Source organism: Mycteria americana, chromosome 5, assembly GCF_035582795.1.
Source record: "Mycteria americana isolate JAX WOST 10 ecotype Jacksonville Zoo and Gardens chromosome 5, USCA_MyAme_1.0, whole genome shotgun sequence".
Classification (NCBI taxonomy): domain Eukaryota; kingdom Metazoa; phylum Chordata; class Aves; order Ciconiiformes; family Ciconiidae; genus Mycteria; species Mycteria americana.
In genome coordinates this window covers 34,756,579-34,773,819 of record NC_134369.1, presented here as the reverse complement: position 1 = coordinate 34,773,819, position 17,241 = coordinate 34,756,579, and the positions used below count along the sequence as shown (strand labels likewise).

Below are 17,241 nucleotides of genomic sequence, written 5' to 3'. Positions count from 1 at the left end.
ATCATCACTTCACAGAGCAAGTGATGTGCTTAACTTGTGATGCTTCAAGAGTGAGTATGTTTGCTTCGGATATGTTGAAATTCTGAAAGGAATTTTTGATGAGAAAAGCAAAAGTGAAGCTGCTGAAAGAAATATCTCAAAATTCAAATTAAGTTTATTGACATGGGAGCAACAGCAAAAAAAAAAGTGGAGCTGAAGAAGTTATTCTAGCTTCCCGGAAATGCCACAAGGCTGTTCTCACTCTTGACTTGCTATTAGACATTTCAGAAAAACACAGATTTATCCCAGCTCTGTCACAGATAGTCAGACAGTGAATTCATGGGAGTGGCACACAGGATGCCTAGGTACACCTCCTGCATGATGGTGCTCAGGTCTGCTCATATCTGTTCTATGGTTCCATATGCAGCATTTGGGGAAAGTGCTTAGTGTCATAACTCTTGGTTATTTTTTTCTTAGGAGGAGAAAGAACCCTGCAGAAAAATATATGCAGTGTCACAAAGACATGAGAAGGATATTAGCTAGGTTTTTAAAAGTAGTAGACACAATTTCACTTCTTAAAAATGAGAGGAACTCTTTCCATTCTTGTCTACAAAGATAAGGTATTCCATTTGTGAAATTGCCTTTTTGCTACTTGGTCTGAGCAGGAGAATACCAAAGTGTTCTTGTAGACATCAAGCTTATTCCATAAAATCTTTCTATTTTTGACTTGCAATTAACAGTGAAGACATCAATTCATATTCAACTAAAACAAACCATTTACAGGAGATGTATTTTTATTTTGGAACTCTCAGAAATCTACTAAAACATACTGAAAATAAGACTGCAACATGAAAGCATCTGTCAAACCTCTCCAAGAGGAAAGTAGTTGCACTAATTTAGACAAGCTAAGAAAAAAAAAAACCCCGAAGTAAACTGTCACCCTACTTCTGTGAATTCCCCGTGTCTCAACAGCTTAAAAATTAGCATAACTTTCAGGTATAATTTACATCTTCTGAACTAATAACACATGCAATTAAAATTTTTTTCATTCTGTTCAACAAAAAGTTGTAGTATTACTGGCATGACTTTCATCATCATATTACCACATGCAAAAAATTATAGATATTTGGAATTTTTTTTAACCTCAATACAAGTGACCAGGATATCACCACAAAGGCCGATACTCTGGGGAGACAGAGAAATAAGCAGAGTAACCAGAACCAGGAGTTATGCACCATTAGCAATATTGTATAGCGTGTCCACAGAATCAGATAATTGCTTAAGGGCAGAACCTGAAAAGTCAGCTTTAATCACCTTTAGAAGTATATCAAGCCTTTCAAACAGCCTGAATTTCTACTGTACATACTTTTTAAATCTTTTAATTAAAAAAAAAAAAAAAAAAAAAGAGGTTTACTGATTTACTGATTTTTGCTCCCTGAAACTGAACTGGAAAACATCTGCATAAAATTAATCTCCCAGCTGTTGTTCCCCCCCCAAAAACTCACATTTTTATCACTTTCTTCTTACAGGGCAAGGGACCACCCAACTAAGGCCAGATCAATTATTCACCCAGTGTAAAGCATTCAGATGCCATTGAAATAGTTTCACTACACTTTACATGAAGCATTACTCACACTCATTTAATTGCACTGACAAAGGAAATCCATTCTGATAGAACGTACAAGATTGGAGAGTTAGTCAGCAAATTACACTGAAGTACCAGAAGCAGCAATAATAGTGCAGACTTCCAAACTGCTCTGCCAACATACTTTAAGCAGACCCTGGAAGAGCTCTCCTCTGTGACACTGCCAGACAGAGGAAGAGGTTTACATTAAGTGCTTTTTCTTCTCTGAAAAGCCCAACAGAAGTGTCAATTATGAATGGATTGGGACGTGAATACTGCAACAAGGAATGAGATAACTAATGACATGTTATCAAGACTGATACGTAATATTGCAGTCCTGTTGTCCTTGGGTTGGATTTGAACTAGTTGCAAGGAACTCCCTGCTCCCAAATTCTGCCCATACTTTAAAAAAAATAAAGAACAAGGAATATTGTAAGTCCTAGGAACAACTGTCCAGAGACCATGTGAAAGTCAGCTCTATTAACGTCTTTATGAACAGAAAAAGGCTTAACAACTGCATAAAATAAATAAGCAAAGCTATAGCAGATTTTTGAATTCTTTAGAAAGCTAGAGCTTTGACTCTCAGGATACCACAAGCTTACCTTGGTGGTCCAAAAAGTAGGAGAGATTAACATCTTCAAAGAACTAGAAGAGAAGAACTACTGACTTGACTGAATCAGAATTGTTGGCGTTTATTTTGAGCTCTGTCCTTACCTCTTTCTTTGACCTTGGCCATGTCACTTTGCTGCTAATCTTCTGTGCCACTTTGTGGAACACAAACATGGTGACTTTTGTAAAGCACTTTGCTAACTGGCATGAACACCCTCAGCAAAATCTTTCAATGTAGTGCAAATAACAAACATATTTTGCTGAACCAGTCAAAAAAAAGAGCAAATATGCTTTTGCTAGTTCTCTGCAGCATTAGTTAACTGCCATTATTCCTATAGCAATGCTGGCATATCTAACATTGACAGACAAATAGAAACAAACAGGACCAGCTTCATTATTTACAATACTTCACTAAAACCAACAGGACTTCCCTTTTTGATCCTAAGTGTTATATGCCAAACACCTTCCTGTGGCCAGATCACAGATAAGAGATAAGAGAAACGGAAACTCTACAAGCTGTGCTAAACATAGTGATGTTGACTTCAGTGGGCACTCCTAGTTGCTTTTTTTCTATAGCTCAGCATTTAGATTAGTTAGGAGCCTTCACATTGGGAGACGCCTACTACCAATTCTGTAACATACGCTCAGTGAAGCGCCAACATGCAGCTGAAGAGGGAAAGGTTAGCAATATCACCAGATAAGGAGAAGAAAAAGAAGCCAGAGAGGATTCTGTCAGATTAATAAGATTAATTTTCACATGGAATAAATTAAGTCTCTTTAATCAAATGCCAAAAAAAGAGAAACACTTATCTCCTCACACAGCAGAACAAAATAGCTTTCCTGGGTTATCTTCTTTCTCTTGTGTAGTTATACAACTGACATGAGAGTTGGTAATGCCACTGGAACACTCGACTACCAGACTCACTGCCAACTGAACTGACACTCAGCAAAAGAATTTCAGGGTCTCTAAAAATAAATCACAGGTGTGCAATTTGTTCTGTGAAGATCTTTATGTACTCATTTCCTGATAGCATCCCCAAAGCAATGAAACAGGTAGCCCTCGGAACCTCCAAGACTTACAATAAATGTCTGCCTTAAACACGGTCCTTAAAACGTACAGGGCACTTTTCCTCCACTCTAAACGTATTAGCATTAAACGTAAAGTTGTGATAATGAAAAGAAGAAAAAAAGGAAGAAAAATGATGGAACAGAAAAAATGTCCACCTTTTTGGTTAAAAGAAGGAAAACAGACAATTGGTTTGGCAAGTGCTTTTTGATGAGGAGAACCTCAAGAAACACACACCTCCCAGAATCTTCAAATAATCCCCTGAAGTTCAGTCCCTATACAAGACGAAGTTACCTCCCAAAGCAATCAATACCTTATGTTCTTTACTATGCCATCAGAAATGTTGAGAACTATTCTGAGCATTGTTTTGGTTCCCACTACTTGAGTCCACAAAGCTGCGATAGTTTAGATTAAAAAGGATTTTTTTTTTCAAATCCTTATACATATATAATGGGGTAATTTCTCAGACTTGTATTAAGGTGCCCACTTGACTTATTTTACTGTTCGAAGTGTAATGTGACCTTCTTAAAAGGTTCATCATGAAGTACCATCCTTATGCATTCTGTATCTGCCTAAATATAGGCAGACATCTGAAAGCAAGGCATTCTCTGATTTTCTTCTATTCTAGTAGAAAATTTCATTTTAAATAAGGCAACTCTGTTCTTTCCCACTCCCCCATCTTGTTCGCTAACTCCCAAACTAACTCATCCTGCAGCTTCAGATGGATAGTGCAGGTCCCAGCTGGTGCTTGAAGGCAAGATGAGATGTATGAGAATCACTATCTATTACTAAACGTAGGCAGTACCAATCAGTAGATCAATACAGCTGATGCTCCCATGACAGCTCTACAGTACTTGTAGATGTTTAGTACATGAAAGAAATGTGTCTGCAAGAATCTTTTTGAAGTTCTTGCAAGCAGAAACTGTTCCTTCTGCAGAGACACGTTACTGCCTATCAGTTGGTGGGTGGTAACTTGTTCAAAGAAAATGCTACAAGCTTGTAATTCTACAGGCACAAAGCTAACCACATAACCTGTTCTCGATTATCCACAGTAACTGAGAAAACTAAGTACATCAGAAAAACACAGAAAACGCAAACCATATATAAATCCGGATGCAATAATATACTTAGTCCACTAATCTTTACAAAACTTGTAAAAAGCTTTCCACAGAAAACAGAGCAGAGAAATTTCCAAGATGCTTATTACATATAACGGAAAAGGGATTTCAGCAATGCAGTGACAGAGTATTCAGGAAAGACATGACTTGGGCAGTCCAAAGTTGTTTATCCTACAGATAACCATGAGTTAAGTCTACCTGCATGTATAGGTAATATACACTTTTGGGGAAAAAAAAAAAACCAAAAACACCCCAAAAGCCCCAAACAAACAGAAAAGACCAACAGTCACTCCCCCCAAAAAAAAGCTCCACCGTTGTCACAGTCTACTATTTATGATACTTGCTTTATAGATACACCCCAGAAAAGAACATATATTTTCAAATGTTTAAAATAGTATGCATTTTTACAGCACAGAATGAAGAACTCTATATTGCCAAACTAAACAGCTGTTGTAACATGTCAATCCCATACCTGAGGTTACTAATTCATCTTATTTCAAAACAGAGTTACAAAACAATTAATTTTTCTTAAAATACCTGAAGTCCTTCTCTCCAGTACCAGCTCCTACATTTATGTAGTTTCCCAAATGTAATACTGCTTTCTGTGAACTTAGCTGGGCTAGAATTTTCCTACACCCATCATTTCTGTACTAGATTGGATGGTATCTTTGGTCAAGACCACCATGTAAATTCTCTACCTCTCCCCTCCAAACATAGGACGTCTTCGAATCCTTCCACAGGCATTCCCACTCATTCTTCGTCTTTCTTTACTATTGCTTCCTCCCAAATGAGGAAAATGCTAGTAATATATGTAGCAAAGCCCTCAACTTCTCACTGATAATTTACAGTGCAGCACAATTACATACTGCTGATTCACTGTGACAAGAGACATTTACTCTTGCTGCTGACTGTACAGAAGTTTCCTAGCATCCATATCTGTGTTTGGCTGGTGACACCATGCACTGGTGTCCCTCTAGTTGGGCTGGTCTTCTGGTTGATATGTTTCCCTTTTACAACTAGCAGTCTCTAGTCCGAATAGAACAGTGAAATACCGGGAGCTAACAGCTTTTTATCTTAGAAATAACTTTCATTCTAAACCTCAAAAATGTTCAGATAGCATAAGCAATGAAGTCTTAATGGTCTGTTAGCAAAATAAGCAAGTAAATATTTTCTTAGGCAAGGAGGAAAGGCCCAACACTTAAAGGCAACTATTTCTTATTCACAGATGGAGCCAGTCATCCATTAACCAAGCCAACCAAACCTTCATTTGACAGCATTTATCAATATGCCCATATATACTGCCATCTGTATGGGAACAGTTTAGATACTAGGAAATCTTTACAGAGCAAGGCAATCTTAATGTCTAACAAAAAGGGAAACTTCAATAGTATAAGAATAATATTATAGAAACTAATTTGAAAGCTCTCATAGTTACTATTTTCAAACTTGCTAACAAGAGTTAATAATACTTTTTTTTTTCCTTCACAAAAACTATGTAAATTCACTGCCACAACATTTGAGGCCAAAAAACCATAGGAAGATTCTGCAAGGCCTGGAAATTTACAGCATTGTAATGGTTAAAGCTAGCTCTAGTGAATCTATTTAAGATTTTAAAATTCCCATCTGTCAGACCTCTTTGCTAGACATTACTGCCCTCAAAGCAAAAAAGAACATGTGCCTGCATCCCAGACACTCAGTTCACAGCGCTTCTTATTACCTTGAGTCATAAGTGAAAATGAGTTCATACTAACACACCTATCTAAACCACTGCAGCCAACACACAGGTAATGCGTTTGCTCTTGCCATCTAGACATAGACAAGCAGAGAGAAAGGCTAAACAGTTGCATGCAGGCATCAGGAAAGGAGATTATGATCTTTAAACCACTGCAGCAGTTTGCTCCCACACTCAAATAATGTTCTATGCATGCGTTTGATTTCAAGGCACTTTTAAGCTGGGGAAAACAGCCACACTACAAAAACAATACCCAAATGGCAGACAATAATGCTATTAGTATTACAGAGTAGCTATTCACCATGATTTCCACAATTGTAACCACCAAAGTTCAGTCCCCATGCTCTAACGGGTCAGCTGCATCCCATGTAAAGCACCACAAACATCAGCTGAAATCTTGGGTGTACAAGGGGACCCAGTGGGACATTTCATTTACCTGAGTTAATGTTTCTGTCAACACCAGCTCTATGGGAGATAGAGAGAAGATCCAATTCAGCAGGGATGGGTTAAATCTCCCATAGGGAAGACAGGCTTGCATCTCATCTATACAGCAAAATCTAGCAAGTACAATGAAAGCTCAGGAGCATTTATCTTTCCAAAGGAGCATTTATCCTTCCAAAAAGTGGAAGGACAACACACATTTTAAGTTCAACAAGACTTTCCAACACACAGGAGTCTGCTGAAATGCCCATAAAACTGAGACACTATATATGAACTACTAGAGAAGTATGCTCCATTTACAGTTACTTTTGCATCCAATCATTTAAGTTGCTTCTACAAAGTGAATGCATTTACATGTTTCCTATGGTCTGTAGCACCATATTGTAGAAAAATAAACCCCTCTGGGATTGAATTAGAGGATACAGTGGTTCACAAGAAAGGATCGCTAAGTTAACATTACACCCCTCTCTTCTTTGTACGATTTCTTTCCAAAACCCTATCCCAGCACCCTGGCTGTTCACTGTGTAGCACTTACTGTTGCTGGACTTCAGGTCACGGTGAATTATGGGAACAATTGCTTCCTCGTGCAGGTAGTTCATTCCCCTCGCAATCTGTACTGCCCAGTTCACCAGTATGTCAGGAGGTATCCTTTTACCAGACAACACTCTATTTAGTGATCCTCCACGGGCAAACTCCATGATCAAGCAAAGATTAGGTTCCTTCAAACACACACCCCTGAGGGCAATGATGTTGGGATGCTTTAACATTGCAAAGAGCTTGGCCTCTTGACGGACATTCTCAATGGTCTGGCTGATGTCCTCATCAGGGTCATAGCGAGCTGCCTTGACAGCAACCTCATCTCCTATCCATACAGCTCGATACACTTTTCCGAAGCCCCCTATGCCAATGATTTCCTCCAGAACAAGCTCTGAGAAGTCGATCTCCAAGACTAGGGAAAGAGAAAAAAAAAAAAAGTAAACATTTAGCAACTACACAGCCTGTAGATCAACTGAAGGTCCATGTTGCCCAGCCTCACCCTTAGCCTTGGAGGAAGGGCCAATCTTCACTCCAAAACAATAAAAATGAAAGCAGTAGTCCCTTCTGACAATCTTTCATTGCCAAATAGTGTGGTAAAACAGATCTTGCAGTATCATAAAAGCTGTATGAAGTACTCACTGTGATCGGTGATGAATTTGACCTAATGGTGGTGAATGACACACTTAATAAAATAGCCTCCTCTTAACACACTTAAAACCTTATAACACTGATACCCCCTTAAGGATAAACCCTCATTTCCTGCCCTCAATGACAGTACAAGATTCCAAAAAAGAAAAACACACCCAAGCCACTTCACTGGCTTGACTACAGTGCTTAATGTGACATAGCTAAAATTCAACACAAAATGCATCTGTTCCTGCATTTGTCCCTCATTTGAACGTCTCTTATTCAACTGCTACTAACAATCTTTTAGTCCTTCCCAAATCATGCTTATTCTTCCACATCTCTACAAGCTTCGCAGATTCGTTCCCCACAAGAGATCTGCTAATCAATTCTGACACTACTGACGATAGTGTGACAAACAGATGGATCAGACCACATACTGAGTATGCAGAGATAGCAATAAGAAAAACATTTTTTGATTAATGCATACTGCATTTTTATTACAGAAATTATATGAAATAACAGAATCATCATTTTCCATTCCCATGCACTCACAGCTATACTTTACAGGCTGCCACAGTAACTGGTGGCTACTTCACGTTGTGTAATAAAATCTATGGATGCAGATGTCTTAATTCAGCATATAAATTGCATCTGGAGCAAACGATGTGAGAAAATGTATCCTGTACAACTGTACACTAAACATGGTTTATGCTCACAGATGGCCAAAAGAACCCATCCAATACTGACTAATGTAGAATGGAAACCCCACATATTGACTAATGAAAGAAAACATGCTGACACAGCTGAATTTACAGTAGTGGTAGGCTACTGGTGAGATATCATTGATGCTCATCTGTCTGATATTTTGGTGGTTACCAACTACAATCAAATAAATTTTTTAAAGTTTTAAAGGAAAAATACCATAATGCAAGGATTTAAGCAGAAAGTCACCAAGACTTATAATACTTCCCTGCATTTGAAATGCCAAATCTGACATGGTTCCCCTACTTTGTCTAGTAGAAAGGAAGTTAAGCCTGTAATGGACTTACTTGATGTAGGTATTAATTCAGAGTACTGTACTATATTACTGGGTTTTGTAGTTACCGATTGTATATATAAACCTCTCCACTGTTTTTAAAAGAAATTACATTGTCATATAAGGACATATAAGGGAGCAGGTTAGATTCCACTGAAGTAAAATATTTTACTTATTCCAATCAAATGTCTTTCCTAAGTATAAGCCTATAGTACAAGACATTGTCACAAAACTGTATAGAGTTAATACAAACTCTGCTGTCCACAGCTGCAGACTTTTTTATTCTTTGACTGAGCTCTACCCTCCATGAACATGACTTTAAAAAGTCTGTCTTACTTTTGTAAGTCAGTCAAACCTATGAGCTAGGAGTTGACTACATATAGGGACTATATCATCAACCTTCCTATGCAGTCCAGCCAATACATCCAAATCCTTAGCTAGTGTAATAAGGATGCCCATGTTCTTTTTCCTAGTGTTCCATGAACAAAAGCTTAATGGGAAGCAAGATAGAAAACCGACCAGGAAAGTCTTCCAAAAGGAGGAAAGGCCCTTTCCAGTCCAGAACACAAAAATAATGTATTTGTCTGTTACTGTGAGTACATCTTTTGGGGAATGCTCTGAACTTCAAGGATTAACACACCAAGGAAGGTTTCACTCCTACAGTAGCAGCCTTGGTGTTCAAATGGTCATGAGCGACAGACTACTAGAAAAGACGAGGGAGTAGATTCTGACCAGAAACACTGACATTTTAGAACAAGACTGTAATAGTAACTCCAGATATGAGACCGCCCTGTCACTGAGAATACACAAAAGGAGCTGCTCTGGTATTTCTCACTGATAAAATAGCTAAAGAAACCAGATGCCGAGTCCCATCACCTTCAGTCAGTAGAATTTCAGCACCGCTGGAACGCTCACTTAGCCTCCTCCCAGGGACAAGGTCAATTAAAAGACTGAAAACGAACAAACGCGTAAGCCACAAAGCAAGCTCGACAGACCGTCCCCCGAACTCCCGGCACACCACATGCTGGTGGTGTTCACAACCCGCGTTTTCCTCGGCCATTTCAAGGATTCGGAAGGCGTTAAAGACAGGCTGAGCGAGCGCTCCCCGCTGGCCCGCAGCTCGGCGGGGGAGCGGCGCGGCGGCGGCGGGCAGGGCCGGCGGTGCTGAAGGGACAGCTCCGGCACGGCGGCGGCGGCAGCGGCGGCCCGGCCCCGCGGGCAGCGCCCGGCCGCGGCCCCGGCCCCGGCCCCCGCCCCGGCCCCGGCTTCGCCCAGCTCCTGATGCAGAAAAGAAGTGCGACAGGCAGGTGGGAGGCAGAAGAGGGAGACGGGCAAAGGAAAACCGGAGACATGGCAAGCAAAACTCTTCCTGTATGCTGTCACCCACTGCACGGCAGAAAAAACGTACCCCTGCTGGGTGCACCAATGAACCACTCTGGGACGTAAAATGGGGAGATTTATGCTTCCAGATGAAGCTTAATGTGTTACACTGCAAGTGATTTTGCAAAGAAAGTTTTCTTTTATTTGCAACTACGACCTTAGCTTTACTTTGAAAATGTACGTTTCTCTAAGGCAGACCAGCCAGCTTGCCCTCATGGGTAGCTTACTCAGAAAAAAACCAACTCATCCTTAGAAAAGTTTTGTTTGGTTTTTTTAAAGGTATTTTGTGTTTAATTAGTTTCTTCATTTTCACAGACAGAGTTATACAGCTACATTTGTGCACAAAATACTTATTTTTCTTCACCTTTCTAAACACACTAACCCCTTTTCTGAACTCCAGTTTAATTTGGCAGACAGGATGTACTGGACCGTAAGGGCAACAGGAATGTTTAACATACGTTTTTTGCCTTAGAATTTAAGAACGGACATGCTGTTGTTCGTCTGGGGACCAACAAGGAATTACAGAACCTGCACACCATGAAGGAGTGGCCATGTTGACAACTGCAAAGTAGTTGCTGTTTAATCAGCATTTCTTATACCATATGATTAAGCTATTTAATTCAGTCTGTAGTGTGTAAGAGCCCACAGCACAGATGAGGGTCCTTCAAGTTGGCCCACTGCTGACAGCCTCAATAGGCTACTGTTAGCATTCATGGTACCCCCACTGAGACAAGATTCAAGCACGCTACGTGGATGGCTGAAAGACAGCATGCAATTACTAGCTACGCTACTACAGCTCTCAGTGGAAGCAGAATCTCTAGGACTTCATCACCTTCAACACCTTCATCAAATATGAAGACAAACTTTAGGAACACAACTAAAAATAGCTTCTGCACTGAGGTGCACGTGTCTGGAATGACACCTTGCATTACTCCTGCAAAACTTTAATACTTCATAGTCCAATAAGCAAGTTAACAGTAGACTGTTATTCCAAACAGCCATCAAACTAACATTACCAGCTCTAAAAGTGGGTACCATTCCTTGCAAGGGGATTTCTAACATTAAACTTGAAAATCCAATTCAACAGCAACCAACTTTACCCCCTGTCCAAATTGCACTGTTTCTATCAAAAAAGAAACATACTCCTTCAGCATATTAAAAACTTATTGGAAGGCAATAAATTCTACCCTGTCATGAACATATGGTTGATGACTTGAGAGAACATAAGTAGTGTAGTCCTGTTGTGGCACTAGAAGGGAAAGACAAGGATAAAGGGAGAAGGTGCAACTCCACAACCGTTCCTGAACTCTCAAACCACAGGATGTGCAATAATGCAGGAGAATCCATAGTTACAAAGCCTGCACTTGAACAGTCAAAACAGGAGGGGAGCTGAGGCTTCAAGAAGTTCTGCAGAAATGGTTCTCCTAACTATCTCAAAGGCAAAACCTAATAAGCATTCACAGTGTTTTCTGCATGTGAGGGAAAAAAATAATTTATCTATACTGTTCCAGCATGAAAGAAAGCACCACCACTGCCCAACCTAGTCCCTTCACGATCCCAAGGGCAATACTACAAATTACTGAGTTTTTACCTAAATGCTTTCAAGCAGAACACAGAATAAGAAAAAAGCTATTAGTTGTATTCCTTGGAGGTACGTCCTAGATAGGACAAAACATCTTTTTACTCCTTTTACTTTCTAGAAAAGCCTACTAGTTTGAAGATTTTTCTCTGCCCCTCCAAAAAAAGCTTTGCCCGAATTGTCCATAGTGATAGAGAAACAGGATCTAGAAACTGTCATTCCACACTGTTTCTCTTTCTACAATTGTACATAGTGGCTAAAAAAAATGTAGAGATGAAATGGCCCTATTCTCTGGCTCCAACAAAGGCTTGAAAACTGCACTGAAGTTCACAGAAACAAACCAATCCCTTCGTGCCTTCAGGATCGCAACTTAGCCAAGCAACCCTCGAGCAGGCCCAGATATCCAAACTTGGATAAAACTCATTCACAGGTATTTTAGAACAGAATTTGTAAGAAGGCAAAGGACTAAGGAGCAACCTGGTAACACAAGTCAACTTAGGAATTTTTAAGGCAGAAGTAATAAGCTTTTCATTAGGAGAAAAGAAGACACTGAACACGTATTAGCAGTGAATCAACACTGCAGAAAGCAACTGCTTCCTACCCAGCAACCTCTCCTTAAGGATGGATATTCTTAACGGGAGAGTCACCAGAGGCCCCGGCGACTCCACCACTGCCTAGCCACCAAGCTTCAGCCGTTTGGTGAAAATTTATCAGCCCCTGGAAGCACAGGACTTAACAATGGGAAACAGCTCCTGGCGCCGATGAAACCCTAACACACGGAGCTAGGTTTGGCCTCCCCGGAGAGGAGCGCTAGCCCGGAAGACAGAAGGGCGCTGGAGCAGCAGGAATGCGGCTGCGGATGGGAAAGCGAACCGGACCGGAGAACAGGGCCGGGGCGGCCCTGGCCCAGCCGAGCGGGGCCGCCGGCCTGGGGCAGCCGTGAGGGGCCGGGCCGCCGCAGCCCCCTCCACTCCCACGCCAAGGGCCATCGCGGGGCCCACTCGCCCCTGCCTCTCCGCCGCCGGCCGGGCCCCGCGGCCTCCCACAGCCGCTGCCCACCGGGCCGGGCCTCCCGCCGCCGCGGCGGTCCCGGCTCCTGTCAGGGCCAACGGAAGGGCCGGGCCGGACCGGGCCTCCCTCTGCGCCGGCGGCGGCCCCGCCTCCCCTCAGGGCCCTCGGGAGGGCCGGGCCGGGGCTCCCCCCACACCATCCCGGCAGCCCCGGCTCCCGCCGGTCCGGTTCCCCCCCCACCGCCGGCGGCCCCAGCCCCCCCCCCCCCCCCCAGGCCCAGAGGAGGGCCGGGCCTCTCCCCGCCTCCCTCCCGCCGGGTGGCGGCCAGGGGCCGCGCCGAACCCCCCGCCCCGGACCCGGGCCGCCTTACGCTGTATGGCGGGGGGCGGCGGGTAGCGGGCCCGCAGCTCCGGGCCGGCCCCCTGCACGCCGCTGCTCACGTAGTTGCTGGGGAAGATGCCGACGCGCTGGTCGATCTTGCCCGTCCACCAGCCCTCGTCGCCCGACACGTGCGAGTCCCGGGACAGCACCTGCACCACGTCCCCCGGCCGCAGGCTCAGCTCGTCCTCGCCGCACGCCTCGTACTCGAAGACGGCGGTCCAGAGCGGCCCGCCGCCCGGCGGCTCCCCGCCGCCCGCGCCCTCCTGGCTGAGCTCTGTGAGGGGCTCCATGGCGAGGCTGCTCCATAGGGGGAGGCGCCCGCGGCAGCCGGGCGCTGCGGGGGGCGGCGGGGCCGGTACCGCCGCCTATTGTTCATGCGGCCCGGCGCCTGCCGGCAGCAGGTGCCGCCGCCGGGGGGGGGGCCCGGCGCGGGGCCGCCTCAGCCCAGCGCGGGAAGAGGCGAGGGCAGGCAGCGCGTGCCGCCGAGCCGCCGCCGTATCCCCCCCCGCCGCCTCCTCCCCCTCGCCCGCCTCCGCCTGCCGCCGCGGCCGCGCATCCCGGAGCGACCTGACTCTCTGGCAGCTTCGGCGGCGGGAGGGGGGGGGGGGGGGCTCCGCCTCCTCGCCGCCATTGGCCGCCGCTACCGCCCGTCAACACCGCCCTCACCTGATTGAGGTCCCTCTCCCTCTTGGCCACGCCCCCTCCCCGCCCAGCCCCCGGCCCCGGAGCCCGCACTCACCGGTGTCCCCCCCAATTGGCCCCGTCTCGACAGCTTTCGCTTCCCATTGGGCCTCGCGGCGCTTGTCAGTTAAGCGCTCCAAGCCCCGCCTTCCGCGCCGCTTCTCATTGGCTGGGGAAAGGGGCATGACACGGGAGAGGGTCGAGGGTGGGGCGACTGGGTGGGCGGGGCTGCCCCCGCCTGCCGGCGGCCGGAGGGCAGGGTCGCGCGGGGCGCTGCTGGCCCGCGGCGGGGCGGGCGTCGCCGCCTGCGCTGAGGGGACGCACCTGGGGCCGGGCCGGGCCGGGCCTGCCACCGCCACCGGCAGCACGGAGCGGGCCAGCGGTCCCAGGGGAAACGCTCGCTCCTCAACAATCGCCGTCCCTTGGCGCGGCCGCTGCCCGGCGTCCTGTGCTCCGCCGCCTGTCGATGCCCTTCCCCCGCTCCCGGGCGCCGGCGTCCCGCCCGGGCCTCCCGAGGGATGCTGAGCCAGGCCGGGTCTCCTGTGTGTGCAGGCGGTTGGGATTTGGGGTGGTGCCGTGTGTCGCCTGAGCTGCCTGTCCTGGCGTGTTTTCCGCTCTGCCTGGGCAGCGGAGGGCCCTGCCCAGCGCCCCGCTGTCCCTCCTGCCCCCCGAGGGACCGTCATAGCTCTGGGGCAGTGGCCTGGAACAGCGGCTTAGGCCAGAAACCGAGTCAAACCAGGGGCCGGGACAGGCTTTGTTTTGAGTTATTCCAGCCGGTCAGCCTGTACTTCAGCACAGGTGTTACCCGATTTTTGTACAAGGTTAACATGGGTGCATCCCTGCTGAATGTCTGTATTAAAAACTAAACAACAGAATTTATTTCTCACTCTTGTAATCAGTGTATACCTTCTTGGTTCTGAAAATAGAAATTCCTTCTTGCAACCAACAGCTTGGACCAACAGACTTTGTGAACAGAATCTGTTCATACTTACTGATGGGAGATTTTCTTTCCGTTTCACTCCAGCTTTCTTTAAGATTCTCATTCGATTTTCAGTGGTAAAACTGGAAATGAAAAGTATCTGTTCATACTTCATGGTAACAAAGCCCACTGATGCTGAATGAGAATCCCAGGTACCCTGACCACACATGATGTCTTCCCACTTACATAAGATCTTGGGCTTAGTTTTTCTTTAGTGTTTTGTAACGGAGTTGCACAATTCTCCTCTGCAAGATGAAATTTTACAAAATTCTCCATTCCCTAGTGAGGCATTTGTTTTGTTTTATGTACAGAGTAACTGCTCATAGTTCTCAAATGTTGTGCAGGGGGGCTTTGTCTATCTATTTATCTACCTCTCTGTTAGCACTATGCTGCTGCACTTAGGAAGCACCAGGGTTTTGGCTTTAAAAATAATGATGAAGATCTTAAGAATAGTGTGCTCTGAGTTAAAGAGGTCATTCGAAACCCTTATTGTTGTTTGTAAAATACTTGCATTTGCTTGTCTGTTTTCTGGGAAAACACCTCCACCCAACTGAAACTTAGTAACAAGTATTGCAGAGAACCCTGTAGGGAACTGAAATTTTTCTAGTTCCTTTCTTTTTTCACAAACTTCACAGCCTTTATTTCTGACAGAAGCCAAAAGCACCTTGCTTAGAAAGAGTTGTCATACTAATATCCTCATTTTATAAATAAATTACAGAGCAAAATATATATAGTTGAGGTTGGAACTAACACAACACCTCAATTTGGGCATACTGCAGCCCTAGTTTTCAAATTGAACTTGTCTAAGAAATGAGCATCAGATTTTCTCCTGTATCTCCATCTCCTCCTGCCAGTGAGGGTGGAGCTGAGGATGCACCTTCTCCACTATTCTTTTGTTACTTAAGGGTGTGTTTTCACAATTAGCATAAGCTTATCCAGTATTACTCTGTTGCTGAAAGGGACTTTCCTGCCCCTTGTCACATGCTTGACCTGCTTTCCTGATTGCAGCAGTAGTGACTGCATGGCTGTAGAGTCATTGCAGCTCGTTGATCTAATTGAAAGCTAAGTCGCCAAGTAAAAGCAGCTAGTTTTCAGTCAGCTTTTTAGGTTGATCTGACTTGTGTTAGGACTGTACACACAGTCATTAAAGCCAGCACAACGTAAGGAAGCAGGACAGGACAGGTGAAAGGGACAGCAGACCTGGCCCTTTCAGCAACAGCCCAGAGTTAGGTTACCTTGTCTTGGTCATGAAGCTGAGGGGTAACAAATAGCTGTATTCATAATTTTTGGAGTTCAAATAATGGATGATTGAGATGGAATCTGAAGGACTGCTGTTAATGTCCCTAGTTAAAACAGCCTCAGTTGCATGCAATACTTTTCTGTACAATTTTATTTAGAGAGAATAATTATTTCTTTAATTCACACAGTGGGGAATTACTATGCTTTATGTGAATATTATGCTTTAAAAAATATAAAAATGTAAAAATTTTAGTGAGACGTAAGAAAAAAGAGGTCTCCTGTCTTTCAGCTGAAAAACGACTTATTTTGATCACTGCTATAGAACACTAAAAGACTTAAAGTACAGAGTTATACCACCGACAGTGAAAACTATGATGGGAGAAAAACGACTTGTGTAGAGGCTGGGGTTGCCTGCTGTAGTCACCTGCCAAGACAGAACCCTGCCATCTTGTGGAACGCCTTGATATTGAAGTACGCAGTCAGCTTTGCTTCTCAAAGACATCTCGGGGGTTTTCTTTCCTCTCCTTTTTTTTCACCGATGGTGTGTTTGTTTCTACAGAGACGGTGTGACTGGCTCAGGAAGCCCAGAGCAGCCAGTGCCTGGGGCTGGGAGGGTGTCCAGGGAAATGCTCTGAAGAGCTATGATAGGATTTTCCCATTCTCACAGACTTCTCTTGGCATCTTTTACCAGCCGTGTCAAAGACTGGTTTCTGAATGAAAAGATTTGGCCAGATTGGGAAGGCTGTTCTTAAGATCAAGGTAAATAGAAGAGTCAGTAAACGTTAAGTTCATATTTCAGTAACTGGCAAAAGGCAGAAGAAAAGAACATTAAAGACTGTCTGCATGCAGCCTGTGAAAGATGACATTTTAGCATTTGCAAGATACAGAAAGATTTTTGAAATGGTGCATGCCTTTCTGGTGAACATATAGCCTAAATGCTACACTGGAGGGTTTTTTCTTACGCATTTTCTAATAAGACTGTATATGTTCCCATTATTATTCAGCAGATCTGAATAATGGGAATTAGATTCTAGATATAACAGATCCAGTTCTCAAAATCTGTGTCTGAATACACACTCAGTGCTTCCCAAAGTTTGGATATAGATTTTGTTACAATATGTTTGAAAAGGAGAGTCTAATCTGCAAAATGCAGGTGATACTCTGAATGTTGTTCAAACTTCCTCCAAAATGGGAACTTTGGACCAAGGATTTTAATTCAGGC

At 44.3% G+C, this 17,241-nt stretch overlaps 1 protein-coding gene across 2 annotated transcripts in view; it reads right to left on the bottom strand.

The window, feature by feature from the left end:
* MAP3K9 (mitogen-activated protein kinase kinase kinase 9) overlaps positions 1-13,681 on the bottom strand; it is a 54,397-nt gene extending 40,716 nt beyond the window's left edge. Inside the window, exons 1-2 of one of the 2 annotated variants that reach the window (XM_075502899.1) lie at positions 13,110-13,681; positions 7,105-7,518 (exon numbers count right to left, since the gene is read on the bottom strand). In XM_075502899.1, coding sequence (XP_075359014.1) covers positions 7,105-7,518; positions 13,110-13,410 — 715 coding nt within the window. In that variant the 5' untranslated portion in view covers positions 13,411-13,681. The remainder of the gene's footprint in view (positions 1-7,104; positions 7,519-13,109) is intronic. The other variant, XM_075502900.1, reaches the window with a different exon arrangement.
* Positions 13,682-17,241: the final 3,560 nt, after the last annotated feature.